The sequence below is a fragment of the Aethalodelphis obliquidens genome, unplaced genomic scaffold (genome assembly GCF_003676395.1).
Source record: "Aethalodelphis obliquidens isolate GAN/ISIS:26980383/991018 unplaced genomic scaffold, ASM367639v1 scaffold8, whole genome shotgun sequence".
NCBI classification, from domain to species: Eukaryota; Metazoa; Chordata; class Mammalia; order Artiodactyla; family Delphinidae; genus Aethalodelphis; species Aethalodelphis obliquidens.
In genome coordinates, this window is record NW_020837952.1 from 12,797,389 (window position 1) to 12,815,799 (window position 18,411).

Here is an 18,411-nt window from a genome sequence, read left to right on the forward strand (position 1 = left end):
CCTCGGTGAATGGCATAGAATTCAGTGCAAATCTTGTTCAGTGTATAAACAAGATTTCAGAAACTTCAGCAGTGGCAGACTGTGACTTGCTTGGTGACATGTTTGCTTCTAGACACTTGCAAGGGCTCCTTTTAACCTCTCAAGCGCCGTGGAGCTTCAGGTGTTGCTTGCCTTATACCCCATTAGTCATAGGAGCCCAGCTGTGGGGAGAGCCTTAGAATTTGGCTATGGAAGGCGGTTATCAGCAAGTTTGTTCCCCTACCTCTCTTGACTGCTATGATAATACCTTAGGAAGCTAGCCAGGCTTCTACATAAACTCTTGGGCTTTTGTTTCTAAACTGGTCTTTCAGACCTTTAATGAACTGAAAAGGCAAGTCTTCCTGGAGAGTTTGCAGCTTAATAAAGGGCTTTACCCGATTTCCAAGTGTGGTGTACATCCTCAAACCAGCCTTCCCTTTTAGGAAGGAGTTTAGATTGGAATGTCCAGAGAGAAGTTTGGGGATTCTTCTTGCATGTATTCCTTGCAGCACAGTTGTTGAAGTTGAGTCACGTAATCCTGGCCCTCTTTGCCGTAGAGGGAGAGGGCAGAAGAGGTTCCCTCTCTCCAGTTACAGAGCAAGATGATGCAGGGCTTCTAAATATGGTACTTGGTACCCTGGATGTCCATATGCCGGAGAGACTGACTTATCCATCAAAGCAAGCAGACTGGAGATGGAGAGAGTCCAGAAAATAATCAATGGGTGCATCTTAATGCTCTACAAATAGGTGATGAGCTAGTCTGTTTTAAAGAAATAACAATTCGTGTGAGCCTGGACCCACTGCCCCCCAGAAATAGCACTGAAACAAAACTCTGTTTTTCACTTGTGACCCATTAATAGCTACTTTTGCATAAAATAAAATCCCATTAATTACCTGAGGGATAGCAAACAGATGTCATGTTATTTGCATTGAAGAATTATGTTGTAACTAAAAATATTATATTTAATTTCTCTACTGGGATCTATCAGAGTCCTAATTTTTATGACCTGTTGTCTTCTGTGTCACTTGTAAGCCGAATAACACAAACCTCGGTTCGTAACTCTTGGCCAAATAGCTCACAGTTAATTCCATTTGTTGGTGATAATTCCGCTTTAAAACAAACTAGCAAACAAATGTCAACTACAACTACAAGAAAAGAATAGTCTGATTGAATAGCTGGTATGGGTTTTGATATATAACTAAAAGTAAATAAATGGGAAAGGGGAGGACTGTTTTCCTCTGTGGGTAGGGGTGGGGAAGGAACACAAGAATTCCTGTGTTTTGTAATTTTGATGTGACCTATGGGTGTTTCATTTATTGTTTGATTTCTGCCATGCTCAGTAATTATATTCCCTCTCTTAGGCCTCCAAATGTTCCCCCTAAGCCCCAGAAACACAGGAAGTCCAGACCCCGCTCACAGTATAATGCTAAGTTGTTTAATGGGGATTTGGAAACATTCATCAAGGTACTGGCACCAGCCATCTGGGTGGCTGATCTCCACGCTTCTTACTATAATGGTCTCAGCCTCTCATAAAAGGAGGCAGGTCATTATGTCCAAGTCTGTCCTGGGGCTCTTTGCTTTCCCAGAAAATCAATATAATATTTCCTGAAGTCAGAGAGAGGAAAGAATATTTGGTTTGAGTGCCTTCAGAAGAGGGAATAAATGTGGGTATTATTATACTGGCAAAAGAGAAAGCCCTCTTTCTTTAAAAAAAAAAAAAAAAAGCCATAATTTGTACAAAAAGGAAAAGAGCTACCTGATAAAATGTTTTGTTTCTACTCATGCAAATGAGGTGGCACAAAATATATCTGAAGTCCATCGCTAAGCTAGCTCTGGAGCACGAGTTTCGATTTCCCATGACTTGAGGAATTCATTATATTGGATAAATTGTAGGACCCTGTGGTCTGTATCTGGATCTCTGCTATGTTTACTCTGTCTTTTTCATCCTGTATTTCTGATAACGCTTCTAGCCGAGGACGAAGGAATTCACACGCGAGACATCAGGTATAGTGCTCGAGGGAAGCGAGGGCACAGCCTCTTTCGCTCTTGATATCATTTTCAAATCACAGTCATGCTTGGCTTTAATTAGATTTTTTAAGGTCTTTAAAAGAAAAGTGTTTGCAATTGGAAATTAGACAGGTTTATAAATAGCTTTACTTAGAAAAGAATCATAGAACTCAGACCTGATTTAAGAAGAGTTGGATAAACTCTTAAGTTTTACATTATGTATTTGGCAAACATACTAAATTTGGGTCAGGGGCTTTTATTAAGGAGAGTCAATGTTAAATACCAAATGTACATTTAATACTGGATTTTGGACCCTCATGTAAATTATACAAAAAAGAGAAGAACTTACTCTTTCATAGCTAACATTTTATGACATGGGACGCAGTGTTTCTGAAGACTAAATTTATACAGGAAACCACATCATTGATAACCTCCCTTAACAATATGTTACAGCTGTCTTGCTTTCTTTAAAGACAGATCTTTTATTGGATATGTACACTAATCGTTAAAAAATGTATGTGTGTGTGCGCATGCACGCAGACAGAGAGACACATGCATACATCCAGAGATTAAAAGCATCTGGCAACCTTAAAACTGAGCCCTAACCCTGGAATTGAGTGAAAAGTCACCGGACAACCTGCAGAGCAATCACGAATCCAATGCCATTAGCCTTAAACCCAGAAGAGCCTTATTGGCTCTAATTTAATATGAAATTATTGTCAAATTTGATTATCTGGTTTCCCAGCCCAGGGCTCACAAGCGGGGGCACACTAGATGGAGAGAAGGGAATGATAAAATGAAAGCACTGGGCTATGCAACTGCCTGGCAGAGAAGGAGAATATAGAAAAGCTCAAAGAAGCAGATGTGTGATTCCATTATATTTGATAGCACAGTACAAGAATGACTGCTTAAGGTCATAGGAAAGCACATATTATATTTTTAAAAGATTTTTCATTAAGAACAGTTAAAGGAAACCAAATTTAGGCACGAAAGTGGGAGTAAACCACTTATCGTGGAAAAATTCACTTATGTGAGCTCCTCTTTGTCCCAGATGCCATATTAAAGAATCTTTGGTCCTAGCAGTGAAACAGTGGATACAGGGATCCCTACACTGAAAAGTGCTCAGTCAGTTGAGGTCCCCACAGTATCACTGCGAGAAAAACACCACTTTTCCTGTTTCCCATGGGGAAACTGAGACACAAAGGGATTCGTTTGAATGGTTGATGGAGCACAGCCCATTGCTTCACTTCTTGTAAAATATTTTCTACCAAAGCATCTGGCATCCATGAAATTAAATTAAAACATGCACATTCATTACTTTTTGACTCCAAAATTCATGATATCTGAATGAAATAGTGATGATAGCTGAAAGATTAGCAGTTGCCTAAGCAAATGTGAAGATGAAAATATTTTTAAAATAATACACAAACCTAACACATTTTTATTTAGAACTTTCTGAATGCAAACATTTTCCTTTTAATAACCTTTTAATCTTGGTTTTTCTTTTTGTTTTAATCCTAAGTTCAGCTGTTGCAAACTAATATTCTTTTATCATTTACATTTAAATATTTGTTGCTCTTTTAGATTACAGTTTTATAGGAATTGTTCACATAAAAAAAGGTTGTATCCTAAAGAAAAATCCCCTCTCATATTTAGTAAGTTTTGATATAATTATATGGCTATCCTTGAGCCAACTGGTCCACAATTAATAAAGTTTACATTCCTGAAACAAATTGACTAATTAGAGAAACTTAATGAAGTCTCCAGAAGTAATTGAACCATTAACTGGTTTATACACTGATGAGATTGTCTTAAAACCGAAAATGAAACCATTCCTCAAGAAGTATATTACCCATTCTAGGAATGGTAAAAAGTTAGATTGCTGGACTGCATTATTCCCACTCTTTGCCCTGTTGATTAATTGGAAAGGTTAGTGGATTCTGAATTGTTCTAATAGATTGAGACAACCAAATTCTTCTTGTGTTGCAGAATAAAATTCCTCATGAATTAGTGCCTGATTTCAGCTAATCATTTTGAACCTCCATGTTAACCTTAAAGCTCTAATTCCTGAAAGAGCAGAGCCTGAAAAGAACATGAAAAATAACTCCATAGTCAGTAACCTTTTTTAACTACATGGAGTGCATGGCATTGATACATATTTAACTGTGACCTAAGCAGCTCCTTCATTTCATTTGTCATCCTGTACATGTCTTAATACATTTCCAGAATTCACATTTGCTCAGTAGAGTGCACTGACTATGTTATGAGATGTGGAGAAAGAAGGCTAAGAGATGGTCCTTCCAAGAAAACGAAATCTAATGGGGTGTGCGTTGGTGCCATTTTTTCCTCCATCCTTAAAACATGAAAAAATAACAGTGAAAAATCTCTAAGGATCAGTAAGTTCTGATGCCAACTAAATAAATACATGACACGTTATGAGCAGCTCTAAAGCAATTCTCATGTTATGATCTGGAAACACGTAAGCCCTTCTATAACTGTCATCCTCTAGATGGTGGACTCTCAGGGATGCCACAGAGAAGATCCTGAGATGGCTGAATGGTTGTGTTTGGTGACTAGTACAGTCAGTCAGTCCTAAGGTGCTGTGCTTAAAATACACAGAGTTCTTTTCAGGTCCATTAGATCAATTACTTGTATAAATAACCTTTTAAAAACTGAGTGATTTATATATTCATTTCTATATGTAAGCCTACATACGGTAGCAAAGATGAATTCGCTTGACATCCTTAGGCACAGCAGAGTAAGTTGAAACATGATTGCCTTCAATGTATTTCATTTGGTTTGCCCCAGAACTGAAACATACCTTCAGTTAAATATAATTTGATATTTGGCCCTTGTGGAATATTTTAGAGGGAGTGTGTTTGGAGATGATCATCTAAAAGAGTAAAAGTCAGTCTTTAACTAGGGTTAAACTATGAGCTTTATTGTTATGTGTGATTTGTGCCTCTTCTTTGCGGTCAACTGGTTTCCATCTCTTTGCCCAGGACTCAGGACAGATCATCCCCCTCATTGTGGAAAGCTGTATTCGGTTCATCAATCTCTATGGTAAGCCCTAAACTGCAATATTCTTATTTTAAACAATAATTACTAGGAGTATTTCAGTAAATGTCTTTCCCTTTAATACTTAATTGTTGGGAAAAGGGGGACCTGGAGGACATGATGGGTCTTTCATGCTCTTTCCCTTCTGTTCTCTTTAGGTCTTCAGCATCAGGGGATTTTCAGAGTGTCTGGTTCCCAGGTGGAAGTCAATGATATTAAAAATTCATTTGAGAGAGGTACTTGCATGTCTGCACCTATAAGCAAACCTTGTTAAAAAGTCATCATTTTCTGTAGAGTGGAGTGGCATACTTATCCTGTATATCTTCACAACCTTTCTCTGCATTTATTTCATTGTGGATGTTGAGTTAAGAGTCTATTTAGAATAGCTAAGAAATGAAGCCAAAATCATAAGACCTTGTTATCAAGTCTAGAAGAGCACATGAGTTTTGTGTCCTGGTTTAGGACTGGCATTGATAATCCTCAGCACGTTGTCAAAGGTGGCTCATGAAAGGTTCTAGAAGAGTGGCAAGAACAGCCCTGGGCCTGCATAGCAGCTGTTTGAGGTGACTCATCCCAGCTTCATGTCTGTTTCCTTTGTCAGGAACTCTCCTTCCTCTTATTACCATCCCCAGACTCCTTCCCTGTGACCTTAGTTGGTGCCTTACTCTTATTCCCAATTGGCTAAATAAGTCCTCCTGCACATTATGATTAGCAAAACCGTACACTTTAGCATCAAGCGGACCTAGAATCAAATCACACTCTTGCATTCACTAATCATGTGATTTGGGTCAAGTGACTCATCTCTTATTCTGGCCTCGGTTTCCTCATCTGCAGAATCCCAGGACTGGTGTGAGAATTGGGTATAATCCATGAAAGTGCCTAACTCTTTTTTTTTTTTTTTTTTTTTTTTTTACGCGGGCATCTCACCGTTGTGGCCTCTCCCGTAGCGGAGCACAGGCTCCGGACGCGCAGGCTCAGCGACCATGGTGCGCAGGCCCAGCCGCTCCGCGGCATGTGGGATCTTCCCGGACCGGGGCACGAACCCGTGTCCCCTGCATTGGCAGGCGGACTCTCAACCACTGCGCCACCTGGGAAGCCCATGCCTAACTCTTTAGGAGTGGGTCTTAGCTAATAATGCTCTCCAGTTATAATGATTTGTATTGTGTCTGCTTCTGGATGCATCTGCACCTTCCTGCCTCTGCTTGGAAGTCAAGCCAAGGATGCAGAGGGAGGGGCATCAAGGCTTGGAGACAAGGCAGCCCCTCTTGGTCCCATTTGCCCTAACCCAGGCTTGACACAGAGGCAGTTTGAAACCTTGGGTAAAGAGGTGAACTTGGAGCCGGATTGTTTTTCCTCTTCCAAAGCCTCTTACAGTGTGCATAGAGCCGAGCAGCCTCCCCTCTCAAGGGCTAAGTGTCCAAGTCTCTTACATGGACCATATTCAAGATAAATTGAAATGCAGTAAAGCCTCAGGTTCCTGTGCCAGCCACTGCAAGCAAAAATGCTTTATTCTTTTTCCTTGAACATTCCCCTAGTATGTTGTTTGTTTGCGATCCCTTTGGGTAAGGCTTTCTCACAGTGGGCCAAAAAAAAATATTTTGGTGAATTCGTGTTCAATGATTTCCTACCCTTGAAGCAGAGAAAAAGGAACCACAGGTCCCTGAAAATAAGCTGCCCCAACAGGCAAAAAAAAAAAAAAAAAAAAATTTAAAATTCAATGTACAATTTTTGTGAACTTTAGAAGAGCAGACCTGTGAATAAAAAGACGGAGTTTGATTTAAGGCTGCACATCATGTTGAACTTCTTAAGGATTTTATTTCAGTTTGATTCTCAGGGAGGTGGACAAGCCAGGTCAGTTACCTGATCATTTTAAAGTGCTTAGCATAAAGAATAATATAATTTCATGTTTGTGATATATTTTTAAATTTTCCACTTTCTATGCAAATTCCTTGGTACTGTTAAGGTACATTTTCAAATTCCTCTCTCTGATTTCAAAATCTCCCACTGCTGAAAGCAGCTTTCAAGTCTGCTGTGAACACCACCATGCCACTTTGAGAAGTATTTATTTAATTGTCGGTATTCACAATTAGGTGAGTCCTGTAGTATTTCTGATACATTTTGCTGATCCATATAGCGTAGCCAGACAGACCTATATTGTTTCTTTTCCCCAGTAGAATAAGAAACACAGAATATAGTATTTGAATTTATGTCAACCTAATATAACAGATTTTAGCTTTAAAAAAAAAAGTTGGGTCCAATTATAAATCCCACAATATTTTATTTTAAGATTTAGGTAATTTGTAAGGGATTATTTGGTAGCATATGATAAAAAAAAAGCTTTATTTTAACCAACTATTTTTAGGTTAATCATGGGGTAGGATATCTAAACCAGTTATTTTAATTTTAGTAGCATATAATCTTCCATAAAACATAATTAAAAGATACATGTATATATAGAAATGTGTGTGTGAGTATAGAAACATTTTTGTTCAGAGATAAAAAGAGAAGCAATGTGTATGTAACTAATTTTTCTTTTTTGTTTTTTTTTTTTTTTTAGGTGAAAACCCTTTGGCTGACGAGCAGAGTAACCATGATATTAACTCAGTTGCTGGCGTTCTAAAGCTCTACTTCCGTGGGCTGGAAAACCCCCTCTTTCCTAAGGAAAGATTTAATGATCTGATTTCTTGTGTCAGTAAGTGGGCTTTTTTTTTTTTTTAACAATTCTTTTCCCACTAGAATTATTTCACTAACCAATTTCCTGGAAAAGGCAGTGGCCCCTCTCCCTGTATCTTCCTCCCCCACCATTACCCATCACCACCAAATTTCTGAGACCATTTGTTTTCTCTCTGGATCCAGCGTGAGTCATCTTCCCAGCTGTGGCCTCGCCCTTCGCTGAGTGGGCTCTGCTCCTAAACATTCCTCGGGCTCCACAGAGCCCGAGAGCTTCCCCGTTAGTATGTGGGATAGAGCAGAGAGGCAGGTACCAACCAGCTGAAGGTGAGGAGAAGGCTGTAAGCATGGAAATATAACTCCTTTTTGGCTTTTGGTTCTTAGTTTTCTCCACTGATCTTAGGAGTAGGGTAACTTATCCATCTTCGAATGTTACTTCAAGAAACAAGGTAAAAGGTGGGGACTTCCCTGGTGGCGCAGTGGATAAGACTCTGCACTCCCAATGCGGGGGGGCCTGGGTTCAATCCCTGGTTAGGGAACTAGATCCCACATGCATGCCGCAACTAAGAGTTCGCATGCCACAACTAAGGAGCCCACGTGCTGCAGCTAAGACCTGGTGCAACCAAATAAGTAATTTTTTTTTTTAAAGAAATAAGGTAAAAGGAGATAAATGATCATTATTACAGTGCAGGAACAGCAGGTGGTAATTATCTGTCAGTGGGCATCCCCAGCTAATAGTCAGAGTTGCTCTGGGACCATGTATGATATATTATGAAACCCATAGTCAGCAGCAGAGTAAAGCATTGCTGTTTTCTGCAGGGGGTGGGGAGCTCTTGTCACTACAGGAAGGAAGGTGAAAATAATGATACTGAGAATTCGGTATTTAACCTCAGTCACGTCCCATACATCTATAAATGTAGTGTCCTTTAAGTCCAAATTCCTGGGCAAGGGTGTAGAGCTGACTTAAATCACATAGTGAGGGCTTCCATGAGAATCAAGCTTTACCATAATGAGCAAACCCCCTCTCCCAAACCACCCCCCTGAATCAACAGGTCCAGTGGACCTCAGAAAATCTCTCCACTCACCCTTCCTTCCCTCTTCCCGTCACCAGGGCCTTGGTTTCTCACTGGGAGACCCTACGTGTAGGTTTTACCCTCTTTCCTTACCTCTCAACCCCAGCTAGATTCAAAAGGGCAAATCGAGTGTTACATTACCACCACCGCACCACCCCGTTTAAAACCTATTTCAATATTGCCCACCTGAAAACAAACCCCTTGGTATGGCCAACTCACAGAATGAAATTCTTCCTCTCCTTGATCTCTCTCCTTCTATGCACTCATCTCCTGCCGACTACCCTATTGCCTTTCTTTTATTTATTTATTTTTGGCTGCGTCGGGTCTTCGCTGCTGCGCGTGGCCTTTCTCTAGTCGTGGCGAGCGGGGGCTACTCTTCTTTGTGATGCGCGGGCTTCTCATTGCGGTGGCTTCTCTTGTTGCGGAGCACGGGCTCTAGGAGCACAGGCTTCGGTAGTTGTGGCTCGCGGGCTCTAGAATGCAGGCTCAGTAGTTGTGGTGCATGGGCTTACGTGCTCCGCGGCATGTGGGATCTTCCTGGACCAGGGCTCGAACCCATGTCCCCTGTGTTGGCAGGCAGATTCTTAACCACTGCGCCACCAGAGAAGCCCCCTTATTGCCTTTCGATTTCAACAGTAGCAACCTGCAGGCACGCCAGGCCATTTCCCACCTCCGTGCCTTTGCCTGTGCTGTTTCATCTGCTGTCCCTGACAGCCATTTGACATCCACTAGGAAGGATTTGCTGAACTGGCACTCCTCCCAGGCTGCCATCCTCCCTAGTACCGAGGCAGCATTAGTCACTTTCTCCTCTACTAATAGTCCATTGTATACATATGTCTATAATTTTTCTTAAAGCCCCGCATTACAATTACTTTTAACCTCTCTGTCTCCCTCTACTACAGAGGGTTTAGGGAAGAGGCTAAGAACGTAGGTTCCAGACTCAAACAGCCTAGGTCCAAATCCTAGGTCCAAATTGCTCAGCAAGTTTCTTAACCTCTCTGCACCTCAGTTTCATCATCTATAAAATAGGGAGAACATTAGTCCGTATATAATAGGGTTGTGAGAATTAAATGAGTTAATACATGTAAAGTGCCAGGAAGAGTGCCCAGCATGGAGTGTGTTCAATGAAATGCCTACATTTAGCTCCATGGGCGTGTGAGGTCTTGATAGTTTATTCCGTTTCGTAGCTCCAACACTTGGCATAGTTAATTCCAGACATGTGGTGAGTGAATAATTCATAGTTGTTAAATAGAATTTAAATGAAAATTCAAAATTCCACCAAAATTATTTGGTTGGCATCCATGCCTGAAGTCCTAGATCTCACTGAGTATGAATTCCCTGGTGATAATTACCTCCACCCCCGCCCCATACAGTCTGATGCGTGTGTGGAATTCAGAAGTGTGCCTGAGTGTCCATTCCAAGGCCCTCGCATAGCCTGAGTCATCACAGCAGCCTCTGACTCAGCTGGAAAGAACTGAGAAGGTGTCACACTTCTGGAATTCTCCTTTGGCCGTATGCAAAGATTTCCCTCACCAGCTTAGCCAGGAAGTCTAAATCTGCAAAAATTATAAGCACTCTCTAATGTTCAGTGGTTTTCTAGGTACATACGTCATCAACATTTATGTTTACGTATGCCAGCTGGATAAAGACCAGGGGGCTGCATTGTCATTTACTACTGCAAAATCACATCACACTTTCATTCGATGAGAAATATTATTTTATTATGGTTATTAAAAGCTGAAGCCTTAGAGTCAGAAAGATCTAGCTTCAAATCCGAGCTTCACCACTTAACAACGTTGTAACCTGGAGCAGAGATAAATATTTAATCTTTTAAAATATCTGTTTCTTTATCTACTTCATAGAGTCTGTGTGCATAAAGGAGACAGTCCATACTAAGTGTTTATAGCATCATGCCTGGCACATAATGAGCCTAAGTATATGTTGCTAGCTGTCACCATCACAACTATTACAACTACTCCTACTACAAACTCGGGTCACATATGCCAGTACCTGGGTCAGACATTTACCAATCTATCTGTCCAGCAACATATGTGTTTCTCTGCCATAATTACTTCACGTGCATTTAGAAATGATGTTAGCTTAACCCAGAGTTATGTTGGTTCCAGCATGATTTTTCCCAGCACAGTAAATGTTTCCTAACAATCCAAGACAAGCTTTCTCAAAATTAAATACGAAGCAAAATAGGAAGAACATAAGGGAAAAAAAGGAAAATCTACAGAAGTACCTTTCTTTTTTTTTAACATCTTTATTGGAGTATAATTGCTTTACAGTGGTGTGTTAGTTTCTGCTGTATAACAAAGTGAATCAGCTATACATAAACATATATCCCCATATCTCCTCCCTCTTGCGACTCCCTCCCACCCTCCCTATCCCACCCCTCTAGGTGGTCACAAAGCACCGAGTTGATTTCCCAGTGCTATGTGGCTGCTTCCCACTAGCTATCTACTTTACATTTGGTAGTGTATATATGTCCATACCACTCTCTGACTTCTTCCCAGCTTACCTTTCCCCCTCTCCATGTCCTCAAGTCCACTCTCTACATCTGCGTCTTTATACCTGTCCTGCCCCTAGGTTCTTCAGAACCATTTTTTTTCTTTCTTTTTTTTAGATTCCATATATATGTGTTAGCATACGGTATTTGCTTTCCTCTTTCTGACTGACTTCACTCTGTATGACAGACTCTAGGTCCATCCACCTCACTACAAATAACTCAATTTCATTCCCTTTTATGGCTGAGTAATATTCCATTGTGTATATGTGCTACATCTTTATCCATTCATCTGTCGATGGACACTTAGGTTGCTTCCATGTCCTGGCTATTGTAAATAGAGCTACAGTGAACATTGTGGTACATGACTCTTTTTGACATATGGTTTTCTCAGGGTATATGCCGCGTAGTAGAATTGCTGGGTCGTATGATAGTTCTATTTTTAGTTTTTTAAGGAACCTCCATACTATTCTCCATAGCGGCTGTATCAATTTACATTCTCACCAACAGCGCAAGAGGGTTCCCTTTTCTCCACACCCTCTCCAGCATTTATTGTTTCTAGATTTTTGGATGATGGCCATTCTGACCGGTGTGAGGCGATACTCATTGTAGTTCTGATTTGCATTTCTCTAATGATTAGTGATGTTGAGCATCCTTTCATGTGTTTGTTGGCAATCTGTATATCTTCTTTGGAGAAATGTCTGTTTAGGTCTTCTGCCCATTTTTGGATTGGGTTGTTTGTTTTTTTGATATTGAGCTGCCTGTATATTTTGGAGATTAATCCTTTGTCTGTTGATTTGTTTGCAGATATTTTCTCCCATTCTGAGGGTTGTTTTTTCGTCTTGTTTTTGGTTTCCTTTGCTGTGCAAAAGCTTTGAAGTTTCATTAGGTCCCATTTGCTTATTTTTGTTGTTATTTCCATTTCTCTAGGAGGTGGGTCTGAAAGGATCTTGCTGTGATGTATGTCATGGAGTGTTCTGCCTATGTTTTCCTCTAAGTGTCTGGCCTTACGTTTAGGTTTCTCATTCTCTTACATTTAGGTCTCTAATCCATTTTGAGTTTATTTTTGTGTATGGTGTTAGGGAGTGTTCTAATTTCATTCTTTTACATGTAGCTGTCCAGTTTTCCCAGCACCACTTATTGAAGAGGCTGTCTTTTCTCCATTGTATATTCTTGCCTCCTTTATCAACGATAAGGTGACCATCTGTGTGTGGGTTTATCTCTGGGCTTTCTATTCCGGTTCCATTGATCTATATTTCTATTTTTGTGCCAGAACCATACTGTCTTGATTACTGCAGATTTGTAGTATAGTCTGAAGTCCAGGAGCCTGATTCCTCCAGCTCGGTTTTATTTCTCCAGATTGCTTTGGCAATTCGGGGTCTTTTGTGTTTCCATACAAATTGTGAAATTTTTTGTTCTAGCTCTGTGAAAAATGCCAGTGGTAGTTTGATAGGGATTGCATTGAATCTGTAGATTGCTTTGGGTAGTAGAGTCATTTTCACAATGTTGATTCTTCCAATCCAAGAACATGGTATATCTCTCCATCTGTTTGTATCCTCTTTAATTTCTTTCATCAGTGTCTTATAATTCTCTGAGTACAGGTCTTTTGTCTCCTTAGGTAGGTTTATTCCTAGGTATTTTATTCCTTTTGCTGCAGTGGTAAATGGGAGTGTTTCCTTACTTTCTCTTTCAGATTTTTCACCATTAGTGTACAGGAATGCAAGAGATATCTGTGCATTAATTTTATATCATGCTACTTTACCAAGTTCATTGATTAGCTCTAGTAATTTTCTGGTAGCATCTTTGGGATTCTCTATGTATAGTATCATGTCATCTGCAAACAGTGACAGTTTTACTTCTTCTTTTCCGATTTGTATTCCTTTTATTTCTTTTTCTTCTCTGATTGCAGTGGCTAAAACTTCCAAAACTATGTTGAATAAGAGTGGTGAGAGTAGGCAACCTTGTCTTGTTTCCTGATCTTAGTGGAAATGGTTTCAGTTTTTCACCATTGAGAACAATGTTGGCTGTGGGTTTGTCATATATGGCCTTTATTATGTTGAGGTAGATTCCTTCTATGCCTACTTTCTGGAGGGTTTTTATCATAAATGGGTGTTCAATTTTGTTGAAAGATTTTTCTGCATCTATTGAGATGATCATATGGTTTTTCTCCTTCAGTTTGTTAATATGGTTTATCACATTGATTGATTTGCATATATTGAAGAACCCTTGCATTCCTGGGATAAACCCCACTTGATCATGGTGTATGATCCTTTTAATGTGCTGTTGGATTCTGTTTGCTAGTATTTTGTGGAGGATTTTTGCATCTATGTTCATCAGTGATATTGGTCTGTAGTTTTCTTTTTTTGTGACATCTTTGGTTTTGGTATCAGGGTGATGGTGGCCTCATAGAATGAGTTTGGGAGTGTTCCTCCCTCTGCTATATTTTGTAAGAGTTTGAGAAGGATAGGTGTTAGCTCTTCTCTAAATGTTTGACAGAATTCACCTGTGAAGCCACCTGGTCCTGGGCTTTTGTTTGTTGGAAGATTTTTAATCACAGTTTCAATTTCATTACTTGTGATTGGTCTGTTTATATTTTCTGTTTCTTCCTGGTTCAGTCTCAGAAGGTTGTGCATTTCTAAGAATTTATCCATTTCTTCCAGGTTGTCCATTTTATTGGCATAGAGTTGCTTTTAGTAATCTCTCATGATCCTTTGTATTTCTGCAGTGTCAGTTGTTACTTCTCCTTTTTTATTTCTAATTCTATTGATTTGAGTCTTCTCCCTTTTTTTCTTGATGAGTCTGGCTAATGGTTTATCAATTTTGTTTATCTTCTCAAAGAACCAGCTTTTAGTTTTATTGATTTTGCTATCATTTCCTTCATTTCTTTTTCATTTATTTCTGATCTGATCTTTATGACTTCTTTCCTTCTGCTAACTTTGGGGTGTTTTTGTTCTTCTTTCTCTAATTGCTTTAGGTGTAAGGTTAGGTTGTTTATTTGAGATGTTTCTTGTTTCTTAAGGTAGGATTGTATTGCTATAAACTTCCCTCTTAGAACTGGTTTTGCTGCATGCTGTAGGTTTTGGGTCGTTGTGTTTTCATTGTCATTTGTTTCTAGGTATTTTTTGATTTCCTCTTTGATTTCTTCAGTGAGCTCTTGGTTATTTAGTAGTGTATTGTTTAGCCTCCATGTGTTTGTATTTTTTACAGATTTTTTCCTGTAATTGATAACTAGTCTAATAGCATTGAGGTCAGAAAAGATACTTCATATGATTTCAGTTTTCTTAAATTTACCAAGGCTTGATTTGTGACCCATGATATGATCTGTCTTGGAGAATGTTCCATGAGCACTTGAGAAGAAAGTGTATTGTGTTGTTTTGGGATGGAATGTCCTATAAATATCAATTAAGTCCATCTTGTTTAATGTACCATTTAAAGCTTGTGTTTCCTTATTTATTTTCATTTTGGATGATCTGTCCATTGGTGAAAGTGGGGTGTTAAAGTCCCCTACTATGATTGTGTTACTGTCAATTTCCCCTTTTATGGCTGTTAGTATTTGCCTTAAGTATTGAGGTGCTCCTATGTTGGGTGCCTAAATATTTACAATTGTTATATCTTCTTCTTGGATTGATCCCTTGATCATTATGTAGTGTCCTTCTTTGTCTCTTGTAATAGCCTTTATTTTTAAAGTCTATTTTGTCTGATATGAGAAGTGCTACTCCAACTTTCTTTTGATTTCCATTTGCATGGAATATCTTTTTCCATCCCCTCACTTTCAGTCTGTACGTGTCCCTAGGTCTGAAGTGGGTCTCTTGTAGACAGCATATATATGGGTCTTGTTTTTGTATCCATTCAGCCAGTCTGTGTCTTATGGTTGGAACATTTAATACATTTACATTTAAGGTAGTTATCAGTATGTGTGTTCCTATTACCATTTTCTTAATTGTTTTGGGTTTGTTATTGTAGGTCTTTTCCTTCTCCTGTGTTTCCTGCCTAGAGAAGTTCCTTTAGGATTTGTTGTAAAGCTGGTTTGGTGGTGCTAAATTCTCTTAGCTTTTGCTTGTCTGTAAAGTTTTTAATTTCTCTGTCGAATCTGAATGAGATCCTTGCTGGGTGGAGTAATGTTGGTTGTAGGTTTTTCTCTTCCATCACTTTAAATATGTCCTGCCACTCCCTTCTGGCTTGCAGAGTTTCTGCTGAAAGATCAGCTGTTAATCCTATGGGGATTCCCTTGTATGTTATTTGTTGCTTTTCCCTTGCTGCTTTTAATATTTTTTCTTTGTATTTAATTTTTGATAGCTTGATTAATATGTGTCTTGGCATGTTTCTCCTTGGATTTATCCTGTATGGGACTCTCTGTGCTTCCTGGACTTGATTGACTACTTCCTTTCCCATATTAGGGAAGTTTCAACTATAATCTCTTCAAATATTTTCTCAGTCCATTTCTTTTTCTCTTCTTCTGGGACCCCTATAATTCGAATGTTGGTGCATTTAATGTTGTCCCAGAGGTCTCTGAGACTGTCGTCAATTCTTTTCATTCTTTTTTCTTTATTCTGCTCTGTGGTAGTTATTTCTACTATTTTATCTTCCAGGTCACTTACCCGTTCTTCTGCCTCAGTTATTCTGCTATTGATCACATCTAGAGAATTTTTAATTTCATTTATTCTGTTGTTCATCATTGTTTGTTTGCTCTTTAGTTCTTCTAGGTCCTTGTTAAATGTTTCTTGTATTTTCTCCGTTCTGTTTCCAAGATTTTGGACCATCTCTACTATCATTACTCTGAATTCTTTTCCAGGTAGGCTGCCTATTTTCTCTTCATTTGTTTGGTCCGGTGGGTTTTTACCTTGCTCCTTCATCGCTGTGTGTTTCTCTGTCTTCTCATTTTGCTTATCTTACTGTGTTTGGGGTCTCCTTTCTGCAGGCTGCAGGTTCATAGTTCCTGTTGTTTTTGGTGTCTGCCCCCAGTGGGTAAGGTTGGTTCAGTGGGTTGTGTAGGCTTCCTGGTGGAGGGGACTAGTGCCTGTGTTCTGGTGGATGAGGCTGGATCTTGTCTTTCTGGTGGGCAGAACCACGTCCGGTTGGTGTGTTTGTGGGTGTCTGTGAACTTAATATGATTTTAGGCAGCCTCTCTGCTAATGGGTGAGGCTGTATTCCTGTCTTGCTAGTTGTTTGTATAGAGTGTCCAGCACTGTAGCTTTCTGGTCGTTGAGTGGAGCTGGGTCTTAGCGTTGAGTTGGAGATCTCAGAGAGCTTTTGCCGTTTGATATTACGTGGGGCCGGGAGGTCTCTGGTGGACCAATGTCCTGAACTCGGCTCTCCCACCTCAGAGGCTCAGGCCTGACACCCAGCTGGAGCACCAAGACTCTGTCAGCCACCTAGCCATTGAAGAGGTAAGTCCAGGTCCAGGAAGAAGCCCAGCTCTACAGTTCCTCCTCCAACACTCTTGATTTAGCCCTCTAAGCATCTAATGTGGAACAGTGAACAGGGTGCTCTGGGACTCCAGTCCCATCCTTCTAAACTCTCGAAATATCTTTCTTTTATGCGAGGAGTGCCTTATATGAAATGCTGCAGGTGCAAATAAAGAAGCTGCAGAGACATTTCCCCCTGTATTTAAACAATGGATTAATGGGAAAAAATGGGTTAATATCCTTGGGCTAATTTTTATGAAAATAGTCTCTAGTGGAAATGAATACCCTCCAGGACCGACATCTCATAGAATCAGGAGTCCCCCCGGGGATTAAGGCCACTAATGCTAGGTGCACACACCAGTAGAGATTTAACTTGCTAGTAATTTAAGTAGTTTTTGTTTTTGTTTTTTGCGGTACGCAGGCCTCTCACTGTTGTGGCCTCTCCGGCTGCGGAGCACAGGCTCCAGACGCACAGGCTCAGCGGCCATGGCTCACGGGCCCAGCCGCTCCGCGACGTGTGGGATCTTCCCGGACCGGGGCACGAACCCGTGTCCCCTGCATCAGCAGGCAGACTCTCAACCACTGCGCCACCAGGGAAGCCCTTTAAGTAGTATTTTTAATGTTTTTGTTCGTGCTCTAATTACAGAGTTTAGTAGATGTTGAATAGTCTGTCCCAACCCTACATTATTATAAGTCCTATTATTTTTAGTGCATAATTTTGCAGAATGGGATGTTTTTCAAGAACACTTACTGGCACTATATATAACAACCCCCTTTCTTCCAACATCTAATCTGTTTAAAAGGGGGTTCCTGGCTATTATTGATTTATCTTTAGGCATGCATTTTCTCTTACCATGTGACCATGATATATCTTTTCTCTTGGATTGTCTGTGAATTATTTGAAAATGGTATATGTCATTCGTGATTATATCCTTTCGTTGATATTACAGACTTTTAATGATTTGGACCGTTGATTAATTGCCTGCAATGTTGCAAAACTTTCTCAGGATTCAAAGACTTGATTTTTGCATTCAGGAGGTTTAAAATCTACTGCAGGAGATAAGACATTTACAAATAAATGCAATCTAAGTATGTGATAGAAGCAAAAGATTTAGAAATGTTAGCAGAGAGAGAGAGGTTTCATGGAGATTGATTGCTTTGTCCATGTCATCTTCTAGCATCACCATAATTGGATTTGATTTTCCCTATTAAGGTAATTTCATGTGATAGTTATATCGTATAGAAAAACTTTCCTTTTCATCTTTTCTAAGAGTTTACATAAGTCTCTGGAACACCTACTACCTTTTGCTTACCTACTTTTGAATTGTTTGGGGAAAGATTTTTGTGTGTGTGTGGTGAGTTATTATTGTGCCATTTTTATGCCCCTAAATACCATGTTCTTTGGAAGCTTGCTTGCAAGTGTAGTAAAAGGGAATTTGTCTTAGCATTCTCTCTCTCTCTTTCTTTTTTTTCAGTGTGCACTCTTCATCCCCAATTCACTATAAATTTCTTTTTAAAAATTACTTATCTGGATGAAGACATCAAAGGCAGTCTAAATTTGAAATAAGCTTGATAGTATCTCCATTTCTCACCCAAGGATTTTGTTTTTGTTTTTGTTTTTTTGGTAAACCATCCACTTTGTGAATGGTTTTGTGAATGCTCCAGATCGTA

The 18,411-nt window shown here is 39.7% G+C and overlaps 1 protein-coding gene across 3 annotated transcripts in view; it reads left to right on the forward strand.

Moving 5' to 3' along the window:
* Positions 1 to 18,411, forward strand: part of SRGAP1 (SLIT-ROBO Rho GTPase activating protein 1) — a 279,039-nt gene that overhangs the window by 225,194 nt on the left and 35,434 nt on the right. Inside the window, exons 12-15 of one of the 3 annotated variants that reach the window (XM_027106895.1) lie at positions 1,990 to 2,023; positions 5,029 to 5,089; positions 5,242 to 5,319; positions 7,641 to 7,775. In XM_027106895.1, coding sequence (XP_026962696.1) covers positions 1,990 to 2,023; positions 5,029 to 5,089; positions 5,242 to 5,319; positions 7,641 to 7,775 — 308 coding nt within the window. Of the gene's footprint in view, positions 1 to 1,380; positions 1,484 to 1,989; positions 2,024 to 5,028; positions 5,090 to 5,241; positions 5,320 to 7,640; positions 7,776 to 18,411 lie in introns of all 3 variants that reach the window. The other 2 variants (XM_027106894.1, XR_003432866.1) reach the window with 2 other exon arrangements.